We start from the raw sequence: 26,166 nt of genomic DNA, 5'->3' as shown, positions 1-26,166 counted from the left end.
TCCGATGTGAAATCTGAAAGCACATTTCGATTTAAACACATAAAACTATGAGTGTTTTTGACTTTTAGACTTGTATCATAATGACAAATATAAGATAAACTGATATACAGTAGCTATGATTATGTTTGGAGGTGGATTTAGTTTCAGGGAGCTCAGACATTTAAAACTTTCCCTCCCAATCTCTGTATGTACCGCTTGATATTTTTAAACTGGAATTCTTGATTACTTTAATCAGACTTGACACCATTTTTGTCTCTCGAGTGATTAATAAATCACTAAGCATCTTCAGTCATCTTTAAAGAAACATTTTATTTATGGGTAGTGCAGGAATTAGTGATGAATTCTGAGTAAACAACAGAGACCCAGAAGGAAGAGATGATCCCCACCTGTCACTGGAAGGTAGTGATGACCCTTGGCAATGCTGTTGAACAGGACGAAATGCTGTATCTGACAAAGTCACGACATCCCGAGATATTTATGGATGTTACATCAACCTAGATCTCCCATTGATATTACCCACTTCTAAAGCAGCTTTTTATTGAATTCTGAGACGGAGCAGCCCAGGGCATAAACATGTTTGTCTGGATCACAGCCTCGAAGCGAGGAAGTGTCATGTTCCTTCCGTCTCTCTTCGCAGCTTTTTATGAGAAAACTGAATGATTCATAGGAGATGTGTAATTCCCATGTACTGTTCGTTCAGTCTTGGCATCTAAAAATAGGAAGACACCACACCTTTGTCAGTATAACTCTCTCCCCGACACTTTGTCTCGAATGGCGAGTCTGATGTCTGGCTGTCTGTGTGTATGAAACACTGCTCATAATGTTGCACAAGCATCAGATAGAGGGAAACGGTAGGGAAGTAAGAAAAACTGGTGCCATGTTTTGGACCATGTGCCGATCCGTCTCTGCCCGTCATTTCATCATGATTTGTCTGCAGCGCTCTTGGATCGTTAAAGCTGATGCGTTCTCCATTCCTTCACTCCTCACTTGTGTTTCGGTATTAACGTGTGAGGTCAGTTTTCCCTCCGAAATAGAGGCCAGTGCAAGTAAAGTAAAAATGTGGCTGAAAGCTGCACTGTCAATTTAACTGAAATATAACATACGTGCGTTGGTTGTCAAAACAAACATTACTCTCGTGTTTCATAAAATTGTCTCTTTTGCACGTACTCCGGCTCGTCTTTTGTGATTTCCAGTTGAATGTAATCCATTTGAACCATTTACCCCGCACATGCTAGAGCGCACTTTCTCACAATGCCTTACAATTTTCATTCAAATGAGACTAAGATGAGTGGAGGCTTTACAGTTCTGCAGTGTGCTGACTCATTAGGATTTTCATAACCATTTAGGGCTGCAAATCACAACATAAATGAGTTCTAATGTGTTTCTAATATATCTGCTTCTGTGATGTATACACAGTGGAAACGGCTCAGAGTAACATCAATACTGAGCTATGTATTTTAAATAAAAATGTGAATTTCATGGAAGTTCAATGTATGATTTTCATTGTTCACTTGCAGGGTACTGCTTCGTGAGCTAAAGCGCCTGGAGAATATCAGCCAATCACCATTCACCTCTCACATCACCAGCAGCCTTCAAGGCCTCTCCACCATCCATGCCTATGGAAGAGGGCATGATTTCCTCCAAAGGTGAGTACAAGGCTAGCTATGGGCATCATTAAACTTTAATTTCATCTTATCTCTTCTTGTAGTTTTTGAGTTTGCTCCTCTGTTAGTAAACATACCAGAGCCCATACCAGAATATTTCCCCTCAGCAAGCAGGAGAGTGCAGAGCTCTGCTTGCTTCTACTCTGGCTGAAATTAGTTTACGGTATCTCTCTTTCTCTCCCTCTCTTTTTTTTTCAGATATCAGGAATTGCTGGACACCAACCAGGCCTCAAACTACCTCTTCAGCTGTGCAATGCGTTGGCTGGCTATCCGCCTGGACCTCATCAGTATCTCCCTTATCACTGCTGTAGCACTGCTCATTGTCTTCATGCACAATCAGATACCTCCAGCCTACGCAGGCTTGGCCATATCATATGCAGTGCAGGTGTGTAAACAAACTCATGTAGTAACACAGAATGTGCAAAAACACTGACGGCTCTGGTCCTCTGAATGGCAAAAAAGTTGACAGTTTGAAGCTCCGGGCTGTGTAGGAAGGGTAGCAAGGCAGCCTCTATAACTGTGTGCGTCTAAATGTGAGTTAAAACTTGTCTGAATATACACCGATCGCCTTGTGTACTTAACCTTATTGAGAAAACTGGTCCGGGCAGTTTGGGGCAAGCACATGTGGCTGGATGTTGCCAACGTGTACAGCACGGGCCGGATAGGTCTTGTTGCAGGCGCATCCTGTGGATGCTTAATCAGACAGGGATTTTAGTCAACACTGGGAGCTCTTTGTTGAGAATTTCAAGTTAGTCCTGAACAGATTCTTCAGTGTGGGTGTTCTGGTTGCTGCCATGGGTGGTAAGCTTTGTCTGCACCATTGTTTGGGTAGGAGTTACGTAACCACAATATAACCACAGGAATCCCATGAAGTAAGAGTTCAAGGTGGAACATTGAACTCTAACAGGGTTACCATTGTCATTCTTGGCATCTTCACCTTGCCTAGTTTTAATGTTTGCTTCATCGATTTGAAGAGACCGATTAAAATGAGGCTTTTTGTGTTTGACAGAACAAAACATCATTCATCTTTTTTATTCTGCAGTATTTTAGCTGTTATTTGCTGCTTAATATGGGTCTTGTAGCACTGCATGAAGCAGCCATTGATTAGCACAGGTTACATGGTCTGGCTTTAACGCACACTCTCACCTTGCTGTACACAGACAGGATGATTTTCACAGTGTGTCTTAGAAATATGTTTGTTTTCTCATTGCCCAGTTTTTGGTTTTTTAAGATTCTGTTCTTTACTGCATGTTATAATCGACACAGAGAATTGAAATCGATTAACAAGATCGTGAAGGAGCCATATCAGCAAACCTGTTTATTAGGCTGTAAATTGCCAGTTGTTTTATTGCTCAATTGCTGAAGGGGGGCAGCGCACATAAATAGCGAGTGTTTCATAGTAATTGGTGTGACACTGTTAATCATTAACCTTTTTACCCCTCTGCTTTTCTTTCTCTTCCAGCTGACTGGCTTGTTTCAGTTTACCGTGCGGCTCCTCACCGAGACAGAAGCTCGCTTTACATCTGTTGAGAGGATCAATCATTATATAAAGGTAACAGCATTGATTAGCACAGTGAGAAAGGTGGATTGTGTAACAGCATGTCTGAAATAACAGCACTAGACCAGACCACATGAGATATATGACACCGTTTTAATTCAAGGCTGTTGGCAAGTCCGTGTGTGTGTGTGTGTGTGTGTGTGTGTGTGTGTGTGTGTGTGTGTGTGTGTGTGTGTGTGTGTGTGTGTCACAAGCATTTGATTAGGAATGATAGAAACCTCTTGTGCAGTATTAACACACTCCAGGGCACATGATAGAGCTTATGTCACACAACTGCCATCAAACCACAATATCAGCTCAACTTTTTCTTCTGACGTGCCAAGAAAATCTCATAGAAAGAAAATCACTACAAATCAGTTAGGGGGCTTGCCCCTACACAGAGATTTACAGATTAATGCCAGATACCATCACCTTTTCCTTATCTAAGACTCTTGAGAGCGAAGCACCTAGACAAAGTCCTGAGGCAGCCCAACCTGCCCCCTCCTGGCCTCAGGAGGGAAAGATCACCTTTCAGGATGTTGAGATGCGTTATCGCGATGATCTGCCGCTGGTGCTTAAGAACCTGTCCTTCACTATCCTGCCTGAAGAAACCATCGGCATTGTGGGCCGCACTGGATCAGGTACGACTGACCTTTTCAGTTCCCCAGCCGGCAGACTTTTCAGCTTCCGTTTCCACTTAAATGTGTCTGCATTTGTTAACGCAGCATGTTTTCTATATGCGTTTGCAGGAAAGTCCTCCCTAGGAGTAGCTTTGTTCAGACTTGTGGAGCTGACTGGGGGCTCTATTATCATTGATGGAGTCAATGTTGCACAGATCGGTCTGTATGACCTGCGGAGCAAGCTAGCTATTATTCCTCAAGAGCCTGTGCTCTTCATCGGTACTATCAGGTAATCCATTGATAATTACTTTCATTATTAATCACTGCAACCGGTTTATTGAACTACCTTAAAAATCTTTTGGCTAAAAAATCATATCAGAAAACACCAACGTTTTGGCAATTAATGCATCTGCTTTAATGGAAAATTTGTTTTAGTTGTACAACCAGGTAGATAGCTACTCTCTTCCTCGAAAGTGCCTATAGTCAGCCCATCTGTTTAAAGCTATAGTATATGTGTTGAACATCAAACGTGAGCAGGATATTTTCCATCTAGTCACTCAGTGTCTGTGATTGTGTTTTCAATTTTGCCTGAAATTGGCTTTTGGGAGATGTTGGAAGATGTCGCTGCTGTGTGTGCACAGCGGTGATCTGATGTGTGCCCATTACAAAAAGGAAAAATGATGCTTTGTGTTAAGAAATTAAACAACAGGGGTGCTAGGTCTGACAGGCCAGAGTATTCAAAAGCAAAAAAGCACCTCTGTTTTGTGAATGAATTCCCTCAGCTGCAGGTCAGAATCGATCCTGGCCATGGATTGTTTTGAGCTCAGGATCAGAGTATGCTGCCCTTCTTGTCATAATGTGAAATAGACACGGGCAGATGCATTTCAGGAGGTTGAGTTTGCTTCGATCACCCTAAAACCTGCCCCAGATGTACCAATTTGTGAGGGTGTGTGGTCCTCTGCATAAAAAAACACACTTCATGAGACTAGAAAAGTATAATAGTATAATATATAAGTGTTGTCCATTTATCACTGTCATAATGTATAATCAGTATGAACGTCAATACCATGGTTTATTTCCAATAGGAGCAATTTAGACCCATGGGATCAATACTCTGATGCTGAGGTCTGGGAAGCTCTTGAGAAGACACATATAAAAGAAATGGTGAGTTACAAATTGGTTGGAGTGTAAATTATATTTTACATGACTAAAGCTGCTTCCTTTTACATCTTTATGTCCCTTTGACCTTCCTCAGGTCAGCCAGCTGCCTCATTCACTCCACTCAGAGGTGACAGAGAACGGAGAGAACTTCTCAGTGGGAGAGCGGCAGCTCCTCTGTGTGGCCAGAGCCCTGCTGAGAAACAGCAAGGTGCTGATTGTATAATGCTGCTGGTTTATATTTCCATGTGGAATAGTTGATAAACTCCTCAGTTCTAAAATGAATAATCAGTCTTGCCATACAACCACCTGCATGGGATACCACTGCCCCCTGCTGGTGGTATCCCATAGCTGGTACGGCTTCTGAACTGATAGCATGAGGTCAGACATCATCAGGACATAGCGTATAATTTTATTTGTTTTCAGCTATTTTTGTGAAGTACTATTTCATAACTTTATATGTCAATAACCATGCATGTGCACCACAATTTCAGCCTTTGCTTTGTTTGGAAGGTTTCTTTCAGTTTTCTTATTTCATCTTATTTTTCTGCAACCTTGGTTGATTAAATCAGCTATCACACACCTGCCCCTCAAATGCCTCTCACATCATATAAATTCTCCTTCACTGAAAACAAAAACTTTGCTTTGAGCAATATTTGCATCGTTTTTTTTTATATTATAAAAAATTACTCGATTCCATAATGTGGGTCGTTAGAGTCAATGAAACAGTGCAATCGAAGTAACCAAACTCCCATAATATGAATGCACGTGTCTCTTTTTAAAGATCCTTTTATTGGATGAGGCAACAGCAGCCATTGACACCGAGACAGATCGTCTCATCCAGGAGACCATTCGCACTGCGTTTGGCAGCTGCACTACTCTCATCATCGCCCATCGTCTCAACACAGTGATGAGCTGCAGCAGAGTCATGGTCATGGACAGCGGCCAGGTGAATATAAATGCAGTATGTCTGACTGTGAAACTCGGTCCAGTGGTTGAAACTCAATCGTTGATGTGATATTCCCTAAATTACTGTGTGTTTGATATGACGGATGGAATGAGACAGTTCATGTTTCACTTGAGCAGTTTTCAAGACTCTTGATGGTAGCTGATAACATGAAAAGCACACAAGTAGTCACCAGTTTATGTGTTTCAGCCCTTATCCCTTAATCAGTTGAGTTTGCATTTTTGGCATCAGTAAGTAGAGTAAAATAAGATGGATGCATCAGAAGAGACAAGATTTATAGCTTGAATTTACACCCAGTTTTTTGGCTGTGCAGTGGAGTGAAAAAATCACAGATATTCGTAAGCGTGTTGTTTTATTACTATTAGATGTACCTAAATGGTTCATTACTTCATGCATTTTGCATTAAAAAGACAATTACATTTCCATTTTGTAATCTTTGGCTTTGCCTGTATTATAAAAGATCCCAAAATATTTTGTTGTTCGAGCCTCGTTGATAATGTCAACATGGCTCAAACAGTGTTGGCCACTGTGTGCCGGGAGTGATCGCTACTCCTTATAGGAACTTATGATTCAGCAAAGTGCAGCAAAGGCTGTCTGAGGACAATATTTCCCACATATTGAAATGCTTTTCATACACGGCCGCTGGGAAATATCTTCGGTTGGAGTAAGTTTGGAGATAATGTGCCCAGACTTTATATGCAAGTGCTGATTTTGTTTTATCCTTTTCATTCTCGTAGATTTTGGAGTTTGACAGTCCCGTTGCCTTGCTGGCAGATGAAAACTCAAGATTTAGAGCCATGATAGAAGCATCAGAAAACCAAAACAGATAAAACACGCTGGAGCTGAACTTTGGACCTGAGCTGTGATCCTACAAAATATCAAGCTGAATAAATGATTTGCACACACACACAAATCCTGCCAAGTGTGAAAATGATGAGTAAAGAAATCCACTGATGGGTTGTCCATGCAACCGTGTCTGTTTATTTCCTCACCAAAGACACAGAGACAGCACTTCCTAACAGCACATCAAATCTTAGTATGCTAAGTGAGATCTATCAGCCACCTGCTCTTTGCCGCCGTGTCACAGGAGTTGTTTCCTGGGCACCAAACAATTAGCTGCAAGTGAAACAGAGCTGCGTCTCTGACAATAGCACTTTATGTGTCATGTGGACACTTGGAAGGACGTAGGATGGTTCTTTTTTTCAGTTAATCAGTCAGACACTAAATTAGTTTTATTTCCATGACTGAGACCTGACAGTCCAGGAAATTAACGTTAGGCAGAAAATGGTGTGGATCAGATTTAATTTCTTATTTGCATTGCTACTGATGTTTGTTTGTTTATGTCAGGAATTTATTTGTTTGAATTAATTATTAAATACAGTATATTTGAAAAACATCACCTTCTGTTCATTCCTCAAAATGGCTTTCCAAAAGAGGCTAAAATGTTTGTGTTTTTTTGTTGTTGCTGTAATGAGATAATTTCAGTAAATTATTGCAGATGTGATATGTGCCTAGACCTGTAAACAATTCCAGGTTATATAATGGAGTTAGCCATGTAAGCATGCTCTTTTTAGACTGCATGCAAGCACTGTGTTTTCAAATTAGCTCATCTTTTCAAATGCTGGAGTTGAATGTTTTGCCAGCAAGATCATTTAGGTGTTGAAGTATGGTGTGTGGTTTGCAACAAAACTGAAAACCATCAGGGTGTGTCTGTACATGTTCTGTTTTCACACATGAGAGGACTGCAAACGTCTGCCTTCGAGTATGTGCTGAACAATCATGAAAAGTGCAATATCCCTTATTTTCAAGATTGCCTTTGTACACTTGAGATTGTGAAGCTGTAATATAAATTTGTTAAATGTGGGATTTTTGATATATAGAGGTTTTTTTGAATAAACCTATTTTTAATTTATTGGTGACGTGTCTAGTCTATTCTTATAAGATGTCCATCAAGGATGTTATGTGGTTGTTTGATTTGTCTCTGGATTCCTCAAAAGGTTATGAATGCATACGCAGGAAAGTGTTACCAGAGGAATTTTTGGAAAGGATCTTTTGCATTCCTTGAGAAAACAAACTAGGGCAATTCATGTTTTATCTTCACATTGAAATAATTTCGATACATGCTTTTGATTTACTAGACTCGATTCATACATGCTGTGGAGGTCTTTATCAGCCTGAAAGCCTTGAGCCTTCTTCATGCTACTCTTGTTTTAATGGTAAAGGAAATTGCATTATTTTAAAAGTAAGAGCAGTCAGTATAGTATAGAGGGAAAAAGAAAGTTTTGTAAAGTGTCTTGTTGCTCCTTAGCAGCAAAACATCTGATGATTTTTCCTTGGGTGACTTGCCTAGAGTTAGCTACAAGTTTCAAAATGAGAATCAGTTAAAAGAAGTGAGCTTACCGGCCTTTATCACCCTCACTTTATTCCCGCTTGAGGCTATTAGCCTGAGGAAATAGTACCCAATGCTACCAGTAAACATGATTTGCATTGTGGGTACTGCAGACACAGTGTGTGTTTTTTTTTTTGTTTTGTTTTTTGACAGGGGAAAAGAATGCATGGAATACAAAACACATCTGGTTCTACTGAATTTTAAAGCATTTCCAATGTGAGTGTAACAGTGCCGCAGACGAGTCACGCTGTATCAGTCAACTCCTATTTTTCAGTCTATTTTATAAAAGTCACAGAGACATTTATACATGAATATTCCATTAGCTCGTTAGGGAATTGTGAAGCCTTTTGTTTCAGAATAACCCCGCATGAACATGACATCTAAGGCCTCCTCCAGTACTGTATGCAGGCGTTCAACAAACGCAAAGGTTAAATTGGGGTTTATGAGAACATTTCAAAAGTGTAAAGTCCTAATCTGCAGATTTCAGCAACAATCTGCCCACATGCGCTTCAGCAAAACTAAGAAATCCACTTTTTTTTTTAACCCTTGAGATCAACTCCAAGTGAAGAAACATGAAAGTAACAAATAGAACATATGACTTTCCCATCTGGTCACCTCTTCCTGCAGTATGAAAATCCACCAAACTGGCATAAACAGCTGTTGGTAAATAACATTAATTCCTTACAAGGTAGGGAAATATCTGAAGATCGTGAAGTCACACAGGAGTAAAGGGAATACCTTTAATTTATGAAACTTGAACTATTCCACATAATGCAAAAGTTACACTGCATTTCATTTGGAGTAACCTTTGTGTGTGTTTTCTCGGACCCCCAAATGATTGCATATCAGACTCAGAATGTTAATATTTTTTGCCCAGGATTTACCTCCTCATCACACACCTTACAATAACCTTACCTGCTGCCTTCATGCTATAATGTATACTTGAAGAGAGTCCACAGTGTTTTTGTGTTGTAACTTTTTTTTTTATTTTTTTGGAGGAAAATATTTGAAATGTTTGACTAACTGTGAAGTTTTTTCTTCTTAAAAGCTCAGACTCTGACTTCCTCAGTCCGAACTGGAGGGACAGATTTTCATATTACACTGAGATAACTGCTAATGTGCTGAAACTGGAGTTAAATATGGAAAATTTTCTGGAAGATTATTTCTGAAGACATCTTAAAGAAATTACAAGAAAGCTTGCCTGAGTTCGGACTGTGTTTAAGAATAAAAGTGCTCATACCAAATATTGACTTTCCAGTTAGTTAGAGATGTACAAACTTATTTTGCCGTATTACACCATGTATAAAAACCATGTATATTTATTTTGTATATCTGTGTGCGTGCGTGTGTTGACTAGGCTTTAAAGGTTAAATGGGAGACCACAAATTATGCAGGATGTAGATTTTTTTAGTCAGACATTAAAGCTAAATACCCCCTAATTAAATGTAATATTATATAATAGCCTAATAACCAAATACACGTGAGTGTTTTTAATAGCGCACTTTTAATCAGAAAGGAAAAACATGGAAACGATTAAAAAACATTATTTGTTCTCTATTTACTTACTAGAGCAGGGGTCAGCAACCTTTAACACCCAAAGAGCCATTTGGACGCAATTTCCACGCAAAAGAAAACACTGGGCGCCGCAAATACTTTTTGACATCTAAAATGAAGATAACACTGTATATATTGTTTTTTTACCTTTATGCTTTGTGTGAACAACTAAGGTGTGTTGCTTAAATCCATGAAGTGCTACAGAGAAAATTACATTTTATTTATGTAATGAACACACTTTGAACTCTTAAAGAAATATAACAAAAGCAAAGACACGCAGCTGAACTAAAATGATCCAGCAAACAAAAACTGTTGTGAGCCGCCACCCTTATATCGCCTTTGGACTTTTGGAGCCTTGACCTGACTGTTAAAAAAATTATTGGAAAATGAAAAGCAGATGTTTGCAAAATTCTGCCTAAATATGTATTTTACCCGGTTAATGTGTGCAGCCCCGCTGCAGGGGAGGCGGACGCACCTGAGCGGCGCCCGCAATCACGCCTTAACGTCTGTGCTCTCTATGCTGTTGTGTTGGTGTGTGTCGGGCAGTGAGCTGCAAAGCTACAGCCGGCTGTATGCGTACAGCACCCGTGTGTGAAAAGTGGTCAATAAAGAGATGCTGAAAAGCCTGTTCATGGAAACATCGTCGGGTCTGCCGTGATATGTTTACAACGGGACTTCTGCTCCTGAACCTCTGCGCACAGCGTCTGCAAATCGAGGCTGTACGAAGTCACTTTCAACTTTACGCAGGACTGTAAGCTGTCGTCTGTGAGGCGTGAGCGCTGTTTGAGCGGCTTATTTTGAGCGATCAAAAAATAATAGAATATCATTTTAGATTTATATTTCAATATCACAACAATCTTCCAATTTAGAACTACAAGTTAAAAAAGAACTAACATAAGTAAAATACACAAAAGCTAATTACTTAAAAAAACTAATTTATTTTCCCAAACCACGCGGAGCCGCACTAAAAGGACTAAAGAGCCGCCGGTTGCCGACCCCTGTACTAGAGTAACTTCTTCTTCTGTATAGGGTCTACTGGCGGTTTACTAGAGTAACTAAAAAGCACAAAGCTTTTTATGCAATTTAGTTTCCCTGACTTTTATTTTGAAGTTCACGACTGGAACCCTGCCGGAAGTGAGTTTGGCTGTTGTAGCTCGCCCCAGGCTGCTGGAAGGAGGAAAGCCTTAGCTGTGATGCCGCTGGATGATGGCTGCTTTCGGGATCTTAAGTTACGAACACCGTCCATTAAAGCGGCCCCGACTCGGCCCTCCGGACGTTTATCCGCAAGATCCAAAGCAAAAAGAGGTCAGATTTGACGACGTGCTCCCTGAACGGCCGGGAGTAACGTTTTCTCGAGGAAAATTGTAGGCAGAGGAGCTGTGCGAGCTAACACTAGCTTGCAGTCCTGTGAACGGTCTGGGCCTAGCAATAACAATGAACAGAACCTAGTTGTCAGTTTGTTAGCTAGCTTGCCCTTCTTAGTTGACAATCAGCTACTTGGTAAGATCGCTGAGTTTGCTAAGCTAACTCTTCGGGTGGCGGATGCGTTGCAGTTTGATATAAACTGCAGCCATTGTCTTACTGTGTGGTTTTAAACAATATGCGCTCGGTGTTGGATTGTGCGTGACTGTTTCTGTTTAATAGCCATATGGTTTGTTTTTACGAATAACCAGACCTTCAAAGCTAATCTTTATTACCAGCAAGCTGTAAATTATTTGCTGAGTTTTTAGACTGGAGTTTGGCCTAGCTGAGGTATCCCTGTTCGTTCATATCCAGCAATAACCTGATGTAATCTGTTGATGCAAATGGAAAAAGTGACTCTTTATGTTTCCCCAATAATAATTAAAAAAATGTTTTTATTGTTATTTATGTTTACGTCATGTCTGCAAAACCAATCAACCACGCATCCTGACTTTCTCAGTGGTCTGGGATCTCAAACACTAACGTCGCATGAAAAATATCATTTCTCTTCGCTGAAATGTGTTTCAGGATGAGTTGACTGCATTGAATGTGAAGCAAGGATTCAATAACCAACCAGCTGTATCCGGTGATGAACATGGCAGTGCCAAAAATGTCAACTTCAACCCTTCCAAGGTAATGGCTCATTTTAACACAGCTCCTGCTCTAGCATACCATTCACAACTGGATAGATTCTCCCCCCCTCCCTGCTGGATTTTGGCCATCTTACATGTTCCCCTCTCTCTTTATAGATCAGCTCAAACTTCAGCAGCATTATTGCAGAGAAGCTGCGCTACAGCACGTTTCCAGACACAGGGAAGCGTAAACCACAGGTCAACCAGAAGGATAATTTCTGGCTTGTCACAGCGAGGTCACAGAGCTCCATCAATAACTGGTTCACGGATTTAGCTGGGACTAAACCTCTGACACAGCTGGCTAAAAAGGTAAAACTTAAAACCCTTGTTTATTATTTATTATTGGGCATTCCTGTAATTGGTTTCCTAGTTGAGCACAAGTCATTAAGCCACCTAGTTAGTGAGTTAATTGTTTTTAAATTTATGATATGAAGTAAGTACACATTAAAGCATAGTTTAAATTCCTGGGCTGTGGAGAAGCAAAATCACAACAACAACTACACTTTAAGTCTTCCCAAAGCATGCAGGAGGAAAGCCTCAAGTTCAGAGAACCTGAAAAGTTATTAATGATTTTTAATGTGCTTCAGTAGCCAGAAAAGCTACTGGGGGGGATGGTAGGTCTGACCACAGTGCCATATTCTTCTCCAGAAAGCTGACTAAAAGCGACTGAGACGTCAGTAAAAGCATGAATATAAAAAAAAACATTGATTCCAAATAGTCAAGAACAACATTTAATGGCAGCTCTAAATAATTTCGATTGGAATAGCATACTATAATATGATGACACTAATAAATGTTGTGATCTATTATACTCTTCTATTAAAGGGGTCTTGTCACAGTTTCAGAACGAGAGCCATTGAAAGAAACGAGTTTATTCCTTGCTTTGGATTAATACTGAGTGTAAACAGCTTATGAGACTCAGAGACCAGTTACTTAAAACATTGTTACAATCTGGATTAAATACTGATTGATTACATTTTATATCTGCAAGGAATAAAGTCGCACAGACTTTGAGAATGGCAAAAGCAAATTTTTTCATGACTGTAATTAATATTGCTAAAGGAAATTGTAAGCTAATTTGGGAAAATATTAACTCCTTGGTAACAGTAAGCATAATGCTGATAAAGACCTTGAACTTAAATTTGCCAGTGAGCTGGTATCAGAGCCTCTCAGCCTAGCTACTAAATTAAATGATTTTTTTTTCCAAAGTACTATTAATGAAATTGCACACGTGTTTTCTAATTCTTGTGACCCTCAACAAAATATTGGGAATACTGACACCAAAGAGGATGTTTCTTCTGAAGATTCAAAGTTCAACATTTGAAAAATTACAGAAAATGAAGTAGAAAATATAATCTCTAAATTAAAAAGTTCTAAAGCAAGGGATGAGTGTGGGTTTCATACCAATTTCTTGAAGTATTATAAATCTTGTCTTTTGGTGCCTGTGACCCATCTTATTAATTTATCAATGACGCAGGCAGTCGTTCCTCTGAGTTGGAAGGTGGCAAAAGTTACACCAATTTATAAATTGGGTGATAAATAGACCCTGCTAACTATCGACCTATTAGCATACTCCCCATCTTTTCAAAGATAGCAGAAAAGTGGGTTGCTAAATCATTGAACATCTTAATGACTCCAATCCGGGTTTGCACCCTATGCAATTCAGGTTTCGCACTCTTCACTCAACTGAAACGGCTGTCTGTGTTTTTGTTGAGAGAGTGAAGTCTTACTTAGACAAGAGCAGTTACGTTGCGGCTGTTTTTCTTGATTTCCGTGCGTTTGACACTGAATCATCTTAAGCTCTTGTCTAGACTGTCAACATTTAACTTTAGTAATCACACCGTTAAATGGATACAGTCTTATCTATCAGATAGAAAACAATGCGTGCAAATAAAGAATAGCAAGTCACCCTATCTTTACTGTGCGCAAGGTGTCCCTCAGGGTTCAATTCTAGGCCCCCTGTTATTTTCACTTTATGTAAATGCCTTGCCCAATGTGTGCAAAAATGTGGACACGATTATGTATGCTGATGATATGGTAATTTTTACACAAGCCAAAACTGCTGATGATGCAGCCCATCAGCTTTCATTGGCATTACATGATTTACAAAAATGGCTGAATGACTCATGCCTGTGCCTTTATGTTAAAAAGACCGTATCAATGTTTTTTAGTAAACCTAAAACAACCGTGGCTGCAGTAAAAGTTTTCTTGGGTGCACAAGAACTAATTAATGTTGAGGAATTTAAGTGTTTGGGAGTGCTACTAGACTCAAAATTATCCTTTAAAAAACATGTTAAAAAAGTAGTGAAAACTGTAAATGTTAATATAGAACTTTAGACATATCTGCACATCATTAACAGACACAGCAGCGATTACATTCCTGCTCTCTATGATACCGGCTCATATTGAATATTGTGTTACAAGATGGTCCTATACGAGCTCTGCTGCTATTGGGCCAATCGAAGTGTGCTACAAAAGAGCATTGAAAATATTACATAAGAAACCTTTTTTATATTACCATTGTCAAATTTGAGATAAATACAAGTTTCTAAATTTTACTAATTTCAAATGATTTAAATCTGCCTGTCTAATATACAACGTTATACATGGTCTGGTGCCTCCACCAATCAGTGATTTTATTAAACAAAAGTCTAGCAGTGTTGCCGGGTCTCGACTGACTCGAGCCACTGAGAGATGTAATTGTGAATTGGCATTTAGACGGAGCACCTTTTCATAGATGCTCTGTCATATCAGGGAGTGAGCTTCTGGAATACTCTTCCACTGTCAGTGAGGGAAGTACAAGTCTCCCCATCTTTAAGAGTCACTTAGGCTACGTTCACACTGCAGGTCTTAATGCTCAATTCCGATTTTTTGATCAAATCCGATTTTTTTGTCTCCTCGTTCACACTACAAATAAAATGCGACAGCAAACGCGCTCTAGTGTGAACGCTCAAAGCGGCCCGCATGCGCAAAAGAAGATGTCACACACAACGCGCTCTGTTTAGACCAAGAACAAACAGTATTGTTTGACTGATGGCCTTAATATAAAGACTTCGGACTTTACGTTTCCCAATTTTTGCTTTAAGTTATTTTGTTATTTACATAATAATGTAAATAACCTAATAATGATCCTTATTGCTGTTTAAGAGAGGAGCGGTGCTTCAAAGGATAGCTGCAGATTTCTGTCAGAATCTGCAGATTATACAGTACAAATAAAATGTTTACGTTGTCTTCCCAACAGTTTCACTGACATCTACACTGGATGGCTAGGAAGCGTTCGCGATGTCTTCTCTGGCGCTGATAATTGGCTTCAGTCTTGTGTCGGTGACGTAAAAGGCGGATTTAATGCGACTTGACCGTTCAAACAGCAGTCGCTTTCTAAAGCATCGGATATGTATCGGATTCAGTACCACATACGAAAGTGACCCAGATCGGATTTGAAAATATCGGATTTGCGCCGTTCACACTGTCATAGCATGATCGGATATGGGTCGCATAGGGTCAAAAAAATCGGATTTGATGCGCTTTCGCCTGCAGTGTGAACGTAGCCTTAAAAGGGTGGCTCAGGGACACACAAACATGTGATCATGTTTAATTAATCATGCTTTATATTGGACATGAGAAAGAGTTAGTGTATTACAACTATTAGTGTAATGGGTCAGTGCAATATCAGGACAGTCAGGGCATGTGTAATTTTGGGGTTTTTGCAATATAATTGATGTGTTTCCATTATTGTTATCTATATTGTCCTCTCTTGTCCACTCTTCTTGTCATTGTTTGTTCTAATATAATGTGCTCACTGTTTTTGTCCTTGTCACCTGACCTGTAAATAGTGTCTCTGTATGTTTTTACTAACTTGTGTGTAACACCAACCTGCCAGAGGGTCTGCAGATGCAAATTAGCCCAAGGCTATAATCTGTCATATTTACATTTGTTAACTTGTTCATTAATATGTATTGCCCCTCTTTCTAAATAAAATAAATAAATAGATAAATAAAAGAGACTTTAATGTTTAGCCAGCAGGCATGCCAAGTGGATCCATGTTTCAAATTATGGGGCATTTTCTTAAAGGTTGATGAATAACAGGGGAATGTATGCCTGCAGAGATTGCATGTTACCGTTTTAGGATTGTCTTTTGAAATGGTACTTACTGAAATGGTCCCACACTTTGGATTTCCTGCATGTTTAATAGCTATATAACCATAAGGAGCAGCAGTTTGAAGTTTAGTGGCTCTTTTGCCTCTTCAAGTTGAAATGTGATGTTGTGTGCTCTACTAGATAAGCTATTAACAGAGCTGAGTGTTGTAGAATATCATTTATAAGTTGTCATTTTTTGTGTTATATATATGTGTGTGTATATATATATATGTATTAAATAGCAGAGAGCAGGAATAAATGGCAAACAGGAGAAATATATACAAAAATAAGAGAAAGGCACACATTGTAGAACATGGCCTGGTACTTATATACTGCCTTTCAACTGCAAATCTCATTTACCCAATAACACAGACATATACTGCTTAAGATTTCTAACATTTACACACACACTTGCACCCTGATGGATGCATCAGGGACAAGTGGTTCAGTATCTTGTTAAAGGATACTTCTGCATGAGGACCAGAGGAGTCTACCAAACTTACAACTGGGCACTCCACCTGAGCCACAGCAACAACTATATTTTTTGCTAGCTATATGAATTTGTAGGTTTTTTTAAACCTAGTGATTTTAGCTAATAACAGTTTTTTGTTGTTGTTGTTGTTTTTTTTGTTTTTTTTTATTGAGCTGACTGAAGTTGATAGGCTTGGTTTGAAAGCTTTTCCTAGTGAGACAGAACTTAGTATTTATTATTGAGCAACAGTATGAGGAGTCATCAACTCCTCATACTCTTAGGTTGCTTCTCAACCCAAGAGAAGCAAATGGAGTGTGTATATAAAGCCCAGGTGAGGTCATCAAAGAGGACTCTTGATGATGTTATAGAAAGCATCTGGGGGTAAACCACACCAGAGCGTGGCAGATGAGGTCGTGATCAAAAGAAATGGTGGAGTTAAAAAAGATCAAAATATAAAAATATTGTTGGCAAAATCCTTACGTGTACATGACCATGAGAAGAAAGTGTGTTGGTTCTGTAAAAGCTGAAGGAGAAAAGGCAGCAGTTTGAATGAGTGTAGAGAAAATAATTCCTATATTAAACAGAACTCCCCTGTTTGGTTGAGATGTTACGAAACAGGAACAATTCAAAAGTGCTTTTTAAATAGCCTAGTTAAGAAAACGTAATGCTTTTGTGTAAATCAAGCCTTTTGTTAGTCTTGTTTGGGTGTATTGACCCAAAACACAATGCATGTCTTTATTTGAAAGTGTCAGCAGCTTATTTTTCTTTTTTTAAAGAACTACGAAATCTGTTAGTCATAGATCGTCTGAATTGTTTTGTTCAATATTGTGAAATTATTCTCCAAGTAAGTGCTCTTACAAATTGAAGCATATAGATTTTGAAGTTTTAAAGCATCGAAATAAATGAAAGGTGAGCTTTGTGTGTGTTTTCAAGCAAGCTGCTTATCATTTTACCTGCACATTGCAGTTTTTAAAATTATTTTATTGCTTAACATACTTCACTGTGCCGTGATAAACTGGCTGGATTTATTAAGGACTTTGGCAGATCATTTTTCCCGAAGGATAACAATTCCAGGTTTCTCCTTGGCTGCGTTTTAGGTGTTTTCTTTCTCACCATTTATTTTCAAAGCAGATCAAGCAATGAATGAAATGATTTCTGAAGACTGGAGCCATATAGTTTAGGAATAACATACATTCCTGATATGTATGCTACATTTTGATGAAGAAACGTGACAGAATGAGGTGAAGTTACTGAGGTCTCATCCTGGGAACAATTAAAAGAATGATACCCTAATAAAATAAAAGTAATATAAATATATGTAATTAAACATTAATGTTAATAATAATATAGACATAATAAATAAAGGAATTATTAAATAATAATGGCTTACTAAGAAGTCTATAAAAAGTGCAGAATGCAATTTGTGTGTATTTAGAGGTGTGGCAATTTGACACAGTTCTACAGTCTCTCTTAATTTTATCCATGTTAAACATTTTATTAATGGCCGTCATCACTGTGGATATTTTTAAGTCTTATTATGTTATTTCTTCCTTTTTAACTTATGATTAAGGTTCTTTTAGCTCTTTATCACAGTGGTTTTGAGCAGTTTGCCAGCACACGGGGCGATCGTGGCTCAAGAGTTGGGTGTTCGTCTTGTAATCGGAAGGTTGCCGGTTCGAGCCCCGGCTCGGACACTCTCGGTCGTTGTGTCCTTGGGCAAGACACTTCACCCGTTGCCTACTGGTGATGGCCAGAAGGGCCGATGGCGCGATATGGCAGCCTCGCTTCTGTCAGTCTGCCCCAGGGCAGCTGTGGCTACAACTGTAGCTGCCTCCACCAGTGTGTGAATGGGTGGATGACTGGGTGTGTAAAGCGCTTTGGGGTCCCTAGGCAGGACTAGTAAAGGCGCTATACAAATACAGGCCGTTTACCACACAATTAAGATAACACAACAAAATAAATATCAGCCACTGCAATCAGAAAATGCTGTCATTTTTACATATAAGGAGATGAAGATATCAGTCAGATATAGCAATATTGTTCGGTCAGTGTACTCCTGCTTCCCTGTCAGCAGTTCAATACAGCACTCCATTAAATTTGTTGCTAAATCTTTTTACAGGTACCGATCTTTAGCAAGAAGGAAGAGGTTTTTGGATACTTGGCCAAGTACTCAGTCCCTGTAATGCGTTCAGCATGGATGATTAAGATGACCTGCGCATATCATGCAGCTATCACAGAAACTAAAGTCAAGAAGAGGCATGTGATTGACCCGTGCATAGGTGAGCATGTTACTTGGGTCTTTTCAGTCTCGAGGGATCATTTGGCTAAACGATATAATTTTACCTTTCATTTGATATTGTGACATCATGTATTAGATATGTATTAGCTGTGAAAGTAATTTCTTTGTGTGTGTATGTGTGTTTGTATAGAATGGACCCAAATCATTACCAAGTATCTCTGGGAGCAGCTTCAGAAGGTGGCTGAGTTTTACAGACAGTTTCCCAGCCAAGGCTGCAGCTCACCCCTGCCAGCTAATCCCCCTGATGTGGAGACGGCCATGAAGCAGTGGGAATACAACGAGAAGCTGGCCATGTTCATGTTTCAGGTCAGCTCACACTCTCAAGTCTGCTGCTGAAAAAGTCTTGGAGTTAAAATGCTGCAGTTGAGCTTTGGTAGTTACACGAGTTACCTGCTGTGCACAAACTTAATGACGCTCCATGGCAACATTTAGGTTTTGATGAATCGCACTGGTTTATTATACTATTTTATCTTTGAGTCACAAGCGTGCAATTTGTAACAAATATTTATCATATTTAATTCACTAAATTGTGCCGTCTGTAATTGATATTTAAATTTAAATGGACGTGTTACAGACGCTGATTGATGCTTTGAACTTCAGGGTTGTTGCTGTATCAATAGTTTCTCTTCTAAAAATTATCATTTGTTTTAGATCTGGAAAGTTTTGAGGTTAGATGTTGCCAAAGGATGTTGCTCTTGCATGTATGTGCAGCATATTCAGTCATATTAATCTCAGTAGTCTTCTGAGTGGATGATATGAAGTCTGAGGCAGCTACTGTGTTCTGTGTATATATGATGATGTTGAAAATGTTCTAATTTAATACATTTTTCAGCCACACAAAGGAGACAGTGTGTAGGAGTGTTAAGATCTGCATAGTATTAAGCTGGACTTGTGTTTCTGTGCTCAGGATGGTATGTTAGACAGACACGAGTTCCTGACGTGGGTGCTGGAGTGTTTTGAGAAAGTCCGGCCTGGTGAAGATGAGCTTCTCAGACTACTTTTGCCCCTTTTACTACAGGTATACACATCTGCTCATTCACTGTCACCTCATTATGAACCTCAGTCTTTAGTTTCAATCTAACCTCATCACTCGTGCTTTAATGGATCACATTTGCGAAACCTGCACTCCTCCTTAACATTCATACAGCTGTGCAGATACACCCACCCACCTGCTCTGTGGTATGACGTGCTTCTACAGCTGTCACCACTTTATCCTGTTTTGTTTCTTCGTGTGATGGCAGTAACCTTTGGTGACCGCACCCACCGGGGCCCACAGCCCTCATTTTGTTTCAATTTCTGTAGCTGACTGATGTGAATGAACACCAAGTGCTCTGGTTAATGCTGTGAATCTCTCCTCTGTGCCACAGTACTCGGGGGAATTCGTGCAGTCTGCTTACTTGTCACGAAGACTGGCTTACTTCTGCACGCGCCGCCTCAACTTGTTGCTAAGTGACGGGAGCCTGGGCCCCGGCACAGGAGGGCATCCAGCTCACGGCATCTTGACACAGCAAAGCAACGCTCTGCCCTCCACACCAACCTCCCAGCCAGCGGGAGGGAACCAGCCCCAGACACCTTTTACAGACTTCTATATCTGTCCACAGCACAGGCCTCTGGTGTTTGGTCTCAGCTGCATGTTACAGGTATTCTATGTCCAATTTCATTCTCATGTACTTAATACATGGTTTCTAAGCCCGGTATTTATTCCTTTATTCCTTCTCCCTGCCCCTCTCTCTCCTGTCATTGTCACATTAGAGCATTGTGTTGTGCTGTCCCAGTGCTCTTGTGTGGCATTACTCTTTAACAGACAGCAGAAACAAGACTGGTTCCCCTCTCGACCTCCTGCCCATCGCTCCTTCCAGCTTGCCAATGCCAGGAGGCAACACTGCCTTTACACAGCAGGTACCTCCATCCATACTCACATTTTCCTTTTTTTGTATGTGAAATTATTCATATGGTGCTCAAAAAAAAAACCTCATGGGCTTTTCTTTCATTTGTTTGCAATTAAAGTCATTGTATTGGCTTTTCTAGTGCACAAAAGCAATGGATTCCAGTGTATTACAGTAAATCAATAAAGAACAAGAAATGCACAGAGCAAAACAGATTTGTGCACAAACAGGCTCCTAGTGCAGAAACACAAGGACAGTCTCTGAAGTACCAACAAAGCCAGTTTGAGCAAATGGAAGTTTGCGTTGAAATATATGTCAGGTGTTTGGAGATTCTCTACTTATAAACACAACTGTGCTTTACATAAACCTTCTTCACTACTTTTAATTGGTTATTTAGTTACCTCATAATCTTAAGATTTGTTGGCAGTCCCACAGGTTTTGGGTTTCAGTTTCTTGCCCTCTAACAGAGTGGTCTTTCACAGGTTCGTGCAAAGTTGCGGGAGATTGAGGAACAAATTAAGGAGCGAGGTCAGGCAGTGGAGTTCAGGTGGTCGTTTGATAAGTGCCAGGAGACGACAGCGGGTATGAACACTGTTTCTTTCACTCTTTAGATACTTGATTGCAGCTTTTAAGAACAAATTAAAATAATGTTGATCTTCTGGCAGGATTCACCATCGGAAGGGTTCTCCACACTCTGGAGGTTTTGGACAACCACAGCTTTGAGAAGTCTGACTTCAACAACTCCCTGGATTCACTGTACAACAGGATATTTGGTTCAGGCCAGAGCAAAGATGGCCACGAGGTAATGAGTTTGGTGTATATTTTAGTGAGTTAGTTACATTTTGTTTGGTATTCAGTTTAGTTCTAGTTTTCGAAGTAGTTTTGGTCGTTTCCAGTTTTGATTGAATGGTTCACTAAAGGCTAGGTTTTTATTTAAGTTAAAAGTGATTTTTCCCACAGTTGTTAGTTTAGTTTGAGTTAGCTTTAGTAGTTGCATGCTACAGGAGAGTACTGACCACGTTGTTGTTAATTGTAATAAAAAGCAGACTGCTGATGCCATGTGATTACCGATCATCAGATAATAGTGTGACACCGAGTGATGTTATTTTTGGAGATGTTGTCTCATAAAGCGTGTTTCTACCCAGATGTCACCTGATGATGATGCGGTGGTGACCTTGCTTTGTGAATGGGCTGTGTGCTGTAAGCGTTCAGGCAGACACAGGGCCATGGTTGTGGCCAAGCTGCTGGAAAAGAGGCAGGCTGAAATAGAAGCAGAGGTAAGAAACACACCGCCCTCCAATCTGAGTTCTGTTGTGCCGCTTCTGCACCTTTAGTGCAACTTCTGTCACAGAAACCTTATAATTTATTACATTTCTTACACAGGATATATTCAAATTTAATGACATCCGTGGCTGTCAGCCGCAGATCTAACACTAATAATTTTTGCCACGTTATTACTGTTACAGTTCCTTACCGAATGTTGCCATGCATGTCATCCATCATCATAACATCATCATCATATTTTAATATTTTCCTTTTGTGATGGATTTCACCATTCACTGTTTTTATGACTGGGCCTCTGTGCTGTGAAAATGCTTTCCAGACTGTCCCTTATAATTGCCGATACAAACTCCCTAAAACTTCCTCATGCAGGAGAAGAAAGCAGTGGGGACACAAATGAAACTGTTCAAATAAAATAAAAGGCAGAAATGCCATTTTACAGGGGGCTTACTATTAACATGACCCATTTGACAAAATTTGGTGGTGAATTTGCTGCATGCTTCATGACTTGCAGACATATTTGTGACATTTTGTGATTAAGATCACAGGTAAGCTCTCCATTCCCTACAACATAGCATGTATCTCCAGATAATGTGTGAATAGGGTTTTATTCTTTAGTTTATATTTTGAAGTCACGGTAACCATCTGTTGTGTCTGAACATATCAGTCTCTGATGTTGTTTATTTGTAGTTGTCGCATCCCTAATCTTTATCTTTTGAGTATAAGATTTAGTGAGAAGCTTTAAATGTGTATACACAGTTGACTTTCAGCGTGTGTGTAGATTTACTGTAAATCCAAAGAAACATGCTAAGTAAGAACATTTTTCTGAATTTAGCACTCAAAGACTGTCTGTTGCACATTTGTTTGCAGAGGTGCGGCGAGTCGGAGGTGGTGGATGAGAAGGGCTCTGTGTCATCTGGTTCCCTGTCAGCTGCCACACTGCCAGTCTTTCAGGATGTGCTGCTGCAGTTCCTCGACACTCAGGCTCCCACCCTGAGTGAGTCTTTCTTTTTGTTTGTTTCTTGCAGCGATGATTCTCTGATGTGTCACACATGATCTCAGTCTAAATATTGAACGAACTTTACGTCCTTTTGTCTTTGCCTTTTTACTTCATTACTCATTGCATATTTATTCGAAATGATTTGGCAGGGGAAATCTGCTAATAAATTATTCAAATCCTCTTTTCCCCTTCACAGCGGAGCCTGGGAATGAAAGCGAACGCGTGGAGTTCTCCAACCTAGTCCTTCTCTTCTGCGAGCTCATCCGTCACGACGTCTTTTCCCACAATATCTACATGTGCACGCTCATTTCCCGTGGCGACTTGGCTTCTGACTCCCACCTGCCCCGCCCACGTTCACCCAGCGATGAGCCCTCTGATGAATCGGAGCGCAAAGAGCAGGATGCAGGCAGCAGTGTCAAGATGGAGGCATGTTGGAGGAATCTGTTGTCGATGTTGTGTAGAGTTACAGACACAGTAGCTGTGTGGTGTAAAAAGATAACATGAATTCTTGTTTGTTCAACAGGATACTGGCCTGTCGGAGTCCATGGAAATCGATCATAACTCCAGTGCTAATTTTGATGAGGTATATTTTTGCCAGAATTTACACACAAACACTAGGAGCCATTTCTGTCTGAACATTTTGGTGTTCCTCGCTTGAAGTAATTTCAGCCTTCTTTGTCCTGCAGATGTTCTCACCTCCAATGCACTGTGAAACCAAGGGAAGCCCCTCTCCAGAGAAGCCGGTTACAGATCAGGACAGCAAGCCCAACTGTAAGGACAAGGGTATGGACCCCGCCTTTCCTCAACTGTATGAGCAACCCCGTCACATCCAGTATGCCACTCACTTCCCTATTCCTCAGGTAAGAATCCTTACAGTGTGACTTTGAAAACAGAAATACCCGATACTCTCTCCTACAGGGACTTAAGCGCAGATATCTTCCTAATACACTGAAAGCACAGTATGACTCAGTGATATTATGTAGTAAATGATAAAGATGGAGAATAATCTTCTTCCTCTATACTTTGACAACATCTGAACTGGATGTTTGTCGGTACATCTGTTAGTTTTTATTTAGTTTCCTGAAACCCGTTTTCATTTTCAGTCTCAGTTTAACTATAGCCTAAATTACTGAAAAGCAAATTTACATTATGAAATCAACCCAGATCAACTCAGGTGGCCAAAAGAAAATATGTTTTGGTGGTTTCCTAGTTTCCTAATGAGGTCTGGAATTGTTTTTCAGCTATTTTAGATTTGATTTCCTTTTCCCATGAAGAGCTAGCTCTTACTCTCTGTATCAATAAAGTCTTGTATATTAACTTGATTTGTTTTGCAAGGTCTTTGTGAATGGGTGTAAATGCTATAAAAAATGACTTTACTTAATACATGAAGTTGCACATACACTGAGGCCATTGAACTTTTGAATCTATTAAATCTTGGTCCCTAAATGTTGTTTAAATTATATAAATGATGCTTTATAATGTCATTGATGGACAAAAAGCATTGATGTGAATAATTTCTAATATTAATATAGCTAAATGAATATGATATTTTTAATGTTATTTGTGAAATGGCTCTGTTTAGTGCTCGATGAGATTTTTTCATACACAGAATTATAACTGCTTTAATTCTGGACTCATTCACAGCATGATTTTAACACAGTTCAGTGTAAGATTCTTTTTTTGGGGTAGTTTTTATTGTCCTTATCAGCTGGTTTGAAAAGTTTGCTAAATTATTGCTCGTCTTTTTCTTTTGGTTCCTGTCGTTCTTGATTTTTATTGAAGTTCATCAGGATCTCTTTCTTTCTTTTTAGGAGGAAAGTGCCAGTCATGAATGCAACCAGCGTTTAGTGGTCCTCTACGGTGTGGGCAAACTGAGAGATGAGGCGAGACACACCATTAAGAAAATTACCAAAGACATCCTGAAGGTGCTAAACCGCAAAAGCACAGCAGAAACAGGTAACAGCGTTCCTCCTTTGACTGATGCTAAACATTTTCTGTTTGCTTCTCCGGGCATGAATTTTGTCTGGCAGTTTTATGTTTTTTTAAGATTACATTACAGTTTTATTTTACCTACTTTTCACCTTTAAGGATGAAAATGGGAGTCAGGGGGTTGTTTGAATGTTTTATACATGTTCCCCCAATTTGTTGACTGAATGTTTCCCCCGCATCTTTCTGCAGAATAATCCGTGTTTATCATATGAAAGATAATGTTTTGGCTGAAAGCAACATGGAAAACAGAAGCTTTATCATGTTTGGTTGTTTGTAAAACATTTTTCACACGTAGGGTAATTGCTTGCTTTCCCACTGTGGCCGTTCCAGCCGTTATCCGACTAATAATTCTCCTCTTTGTGTACTTTACATTTGTAACGCCTTTCTTCTGCCCTTCTTAAAAGAAAAAGCCCTCTTTTTTTCCCTTCTGTTCTCTATGAACCCTCAGGGGTTTACATCACTCAATCTTCTTTCTACCCAATTTCTATGCTAATAGCTTTCATCTGTTCACAGACACTTTATCTCAAATACACGTGACCTTATTAGTCTGATTTAAGGTTTTGGGAGTAATAATTGCACATACCAGAATGTTTTATGGCAGATTTCTGAGGTTGTGATGACCTTCCCTTCACAGCTATGTATCTCTTAAATAAAAAGTACCTCGTTCCTTTTCTTTAAAGTGCCTCCATAGCAATGTATTTTGCAGCGAAGCTTCGAAGTAGGCTGGAATAAGATAAGACTCCACTAGCTTAACTAGATTTCATGGCTGGCCTGTTTGGCGGACTGGAAAGAATACTGCTGACCAGCAAGAGTTGCTGCTTCCTTTTTTTTAAATTTCTTTTTCTTCTGTTTTTTACCCTCTGCATACACAGGAGGAGAGGAAGGACAAAAAAGGAAGAGGAGTAAGCCAGAGGCCTTTCCCACTGCAGAGGATATCTTCTCCAAATTCCAGCACCTCTCCCACTTTGACCAGCACCAGGTCACCTCCCAGGTTAGACAAGGAATCATTTTATCTTCTCATTGGAGTCGTGTTTTAGATTCTGTTATTGTTTAAACAGTAGCCAAATGGACCCGAAGGAATGACCTTTCAAATGTATCCGTATAAATATTTCTTCTGTAA

At 39.7% G+C, this 26,166-nt stretch overlaps 2 protein-coding genes across 11 annotated transcripts in view; both read left to right on the top strand.

Moving 5' to 3' along the window:
- The window catches only part of LOC113008737 (ATP-binding cassette sub-family C member 5), a 29,772-nt gene extending 21,914 nt beyond the window's left edge, over positions 1 to 7,858 (top strand). The window contains exons 22-30 of the mRNA XM_026146407.2: positions 1,518 to 1,646; positions 1,863 to 2,049; positions 3,127 to 3,216; positions 3,650 to 3,842; positions 3,951 to 4,110; positions 4,907 to 4,985; positions 5,077 to 5,190; positions 5,764 to 5,928; positions 6,684 to 7,858. Coding sequence (XP_026002192.2) covers positions 1,518 to 1,646; positions 1,863 to 2,049; positions 3,127 to 3,216; positions 3,650 to 3,842; positions 3,951 to 4,110; positions 4,907 to 4,985; positions 5,077 to 5,190; positions 5,764 to 5,928; positions 6,684 to 6,776 — 1,210 coding nt within the window. The 3' untranslated portion in view covers positions 6,777 to 7,858. The remainder of the gene's footprint in view (positions 1 to 1,517; positions 1,647 to 1,862; positions 2,050 to 3,126; positions 3,217 to 3,649; positions 3,843 to 3,950; positions 4,111 to 4,906; positions 4,986 to 5,076; positions 5,191 to 5,763; positions 5,929 to 6,683) is intronic.
- Positions 7,859 to 11,033: 3,175 nt separating this feature from the next.
- The window catches only part of med12 (mediator complex subunit 12), a 32,111-nt gene continuing 16,978 nt past the window's right edge, over positions 11,034 to 26,166 (top strand). For all 10 annotated transcript variants that reach the window (XM_080289622.1, XM_080289617.1, XM_026146379.2 and 7 more), the window contains exons 1-17: positions 11,034 to 11,194; positions 11,879 to 11,983; positions 12,100 to 12,291; positions 18,711 to 18,870; positions 19,021 to 19,196; positions 19,798 to 19,908; positions 20,258 to 20,530; positions 20,643 to 20,789; positions 21,259 to 21,358; positions 21,442 to 21,578; positions 21,922 to 22,053; positions 22,928 to 23,054; positions 23,254 to 23,483; positions 23,581 to 23,640; positions 23,744 to 23,917; positions 24,869 to 25,013; positions 25,919 to 26,037. In XM_080289622.1, the coding sequence (XP_080145748.1) occupies positions 11,093 to 11,194; positions 11,879 to 11,983; positions 12,100 to 12,291; positions 18,711 to 18,870; positions 19,021 to 19,196; positions 19,798 to 19,908; positions 20,258 to 20,530; positions 20,643 to 20,789; positions 21,259 to 21,358; positions 21,442 to 21,578; positions 21,922 to 22,053; positions 22,928 to 23,054; positions 23,254 to 23,483; positions 23,581 to 23,640; positions 23,744 to 23,917; positions 24,869 to 25,013; positions 25,919 to 26,037 (2,490 nt within the window). In that variant the 5' untranslated portion in view covers positions 11,034 to 11,092. The remainder of the gene's footprint in view (positions 11,195 to 11,878; positions 11,984 to 12,099; positions 12,292 to 18,710; positions 18,871 to 19,020; positions 19,197 to 19,797; positions 19,909 to 20,257; positions 20,531 to 20,642; positions 20,790 to 21,258; positions 21,359 to 21,441; positions 21,579 to 21,921; positions 22,054 to 22,927; positions 23,055 to 23,253; positions 23,484 to 23,580; positions 23,641 to 23,743; positions 23,918 to 24,868; positions 25,014 to 25,918; positions 26,038 to 26,166) is intronic.

The sequence above is a fragment of the Astatotilapia calliptera genome, chromosome 2 (assembly GCF_964374335.1).
Source record: "Astatotilapia calliptera chromosome 2, fAstCal68.1, whole genome shotgun sequence".
Classification (NCBI taxonomy): Eukaryota; Metazoa; Chordata; class Actinopteri; order Cichliformes; family Cichlidae; genus Astatotilapia; species Astatotilapia calliptera.
Note: the sequence above shows the minus strand (reverse complement) of the source record. Positions and strands in the feature narration are given on the sequence as shown.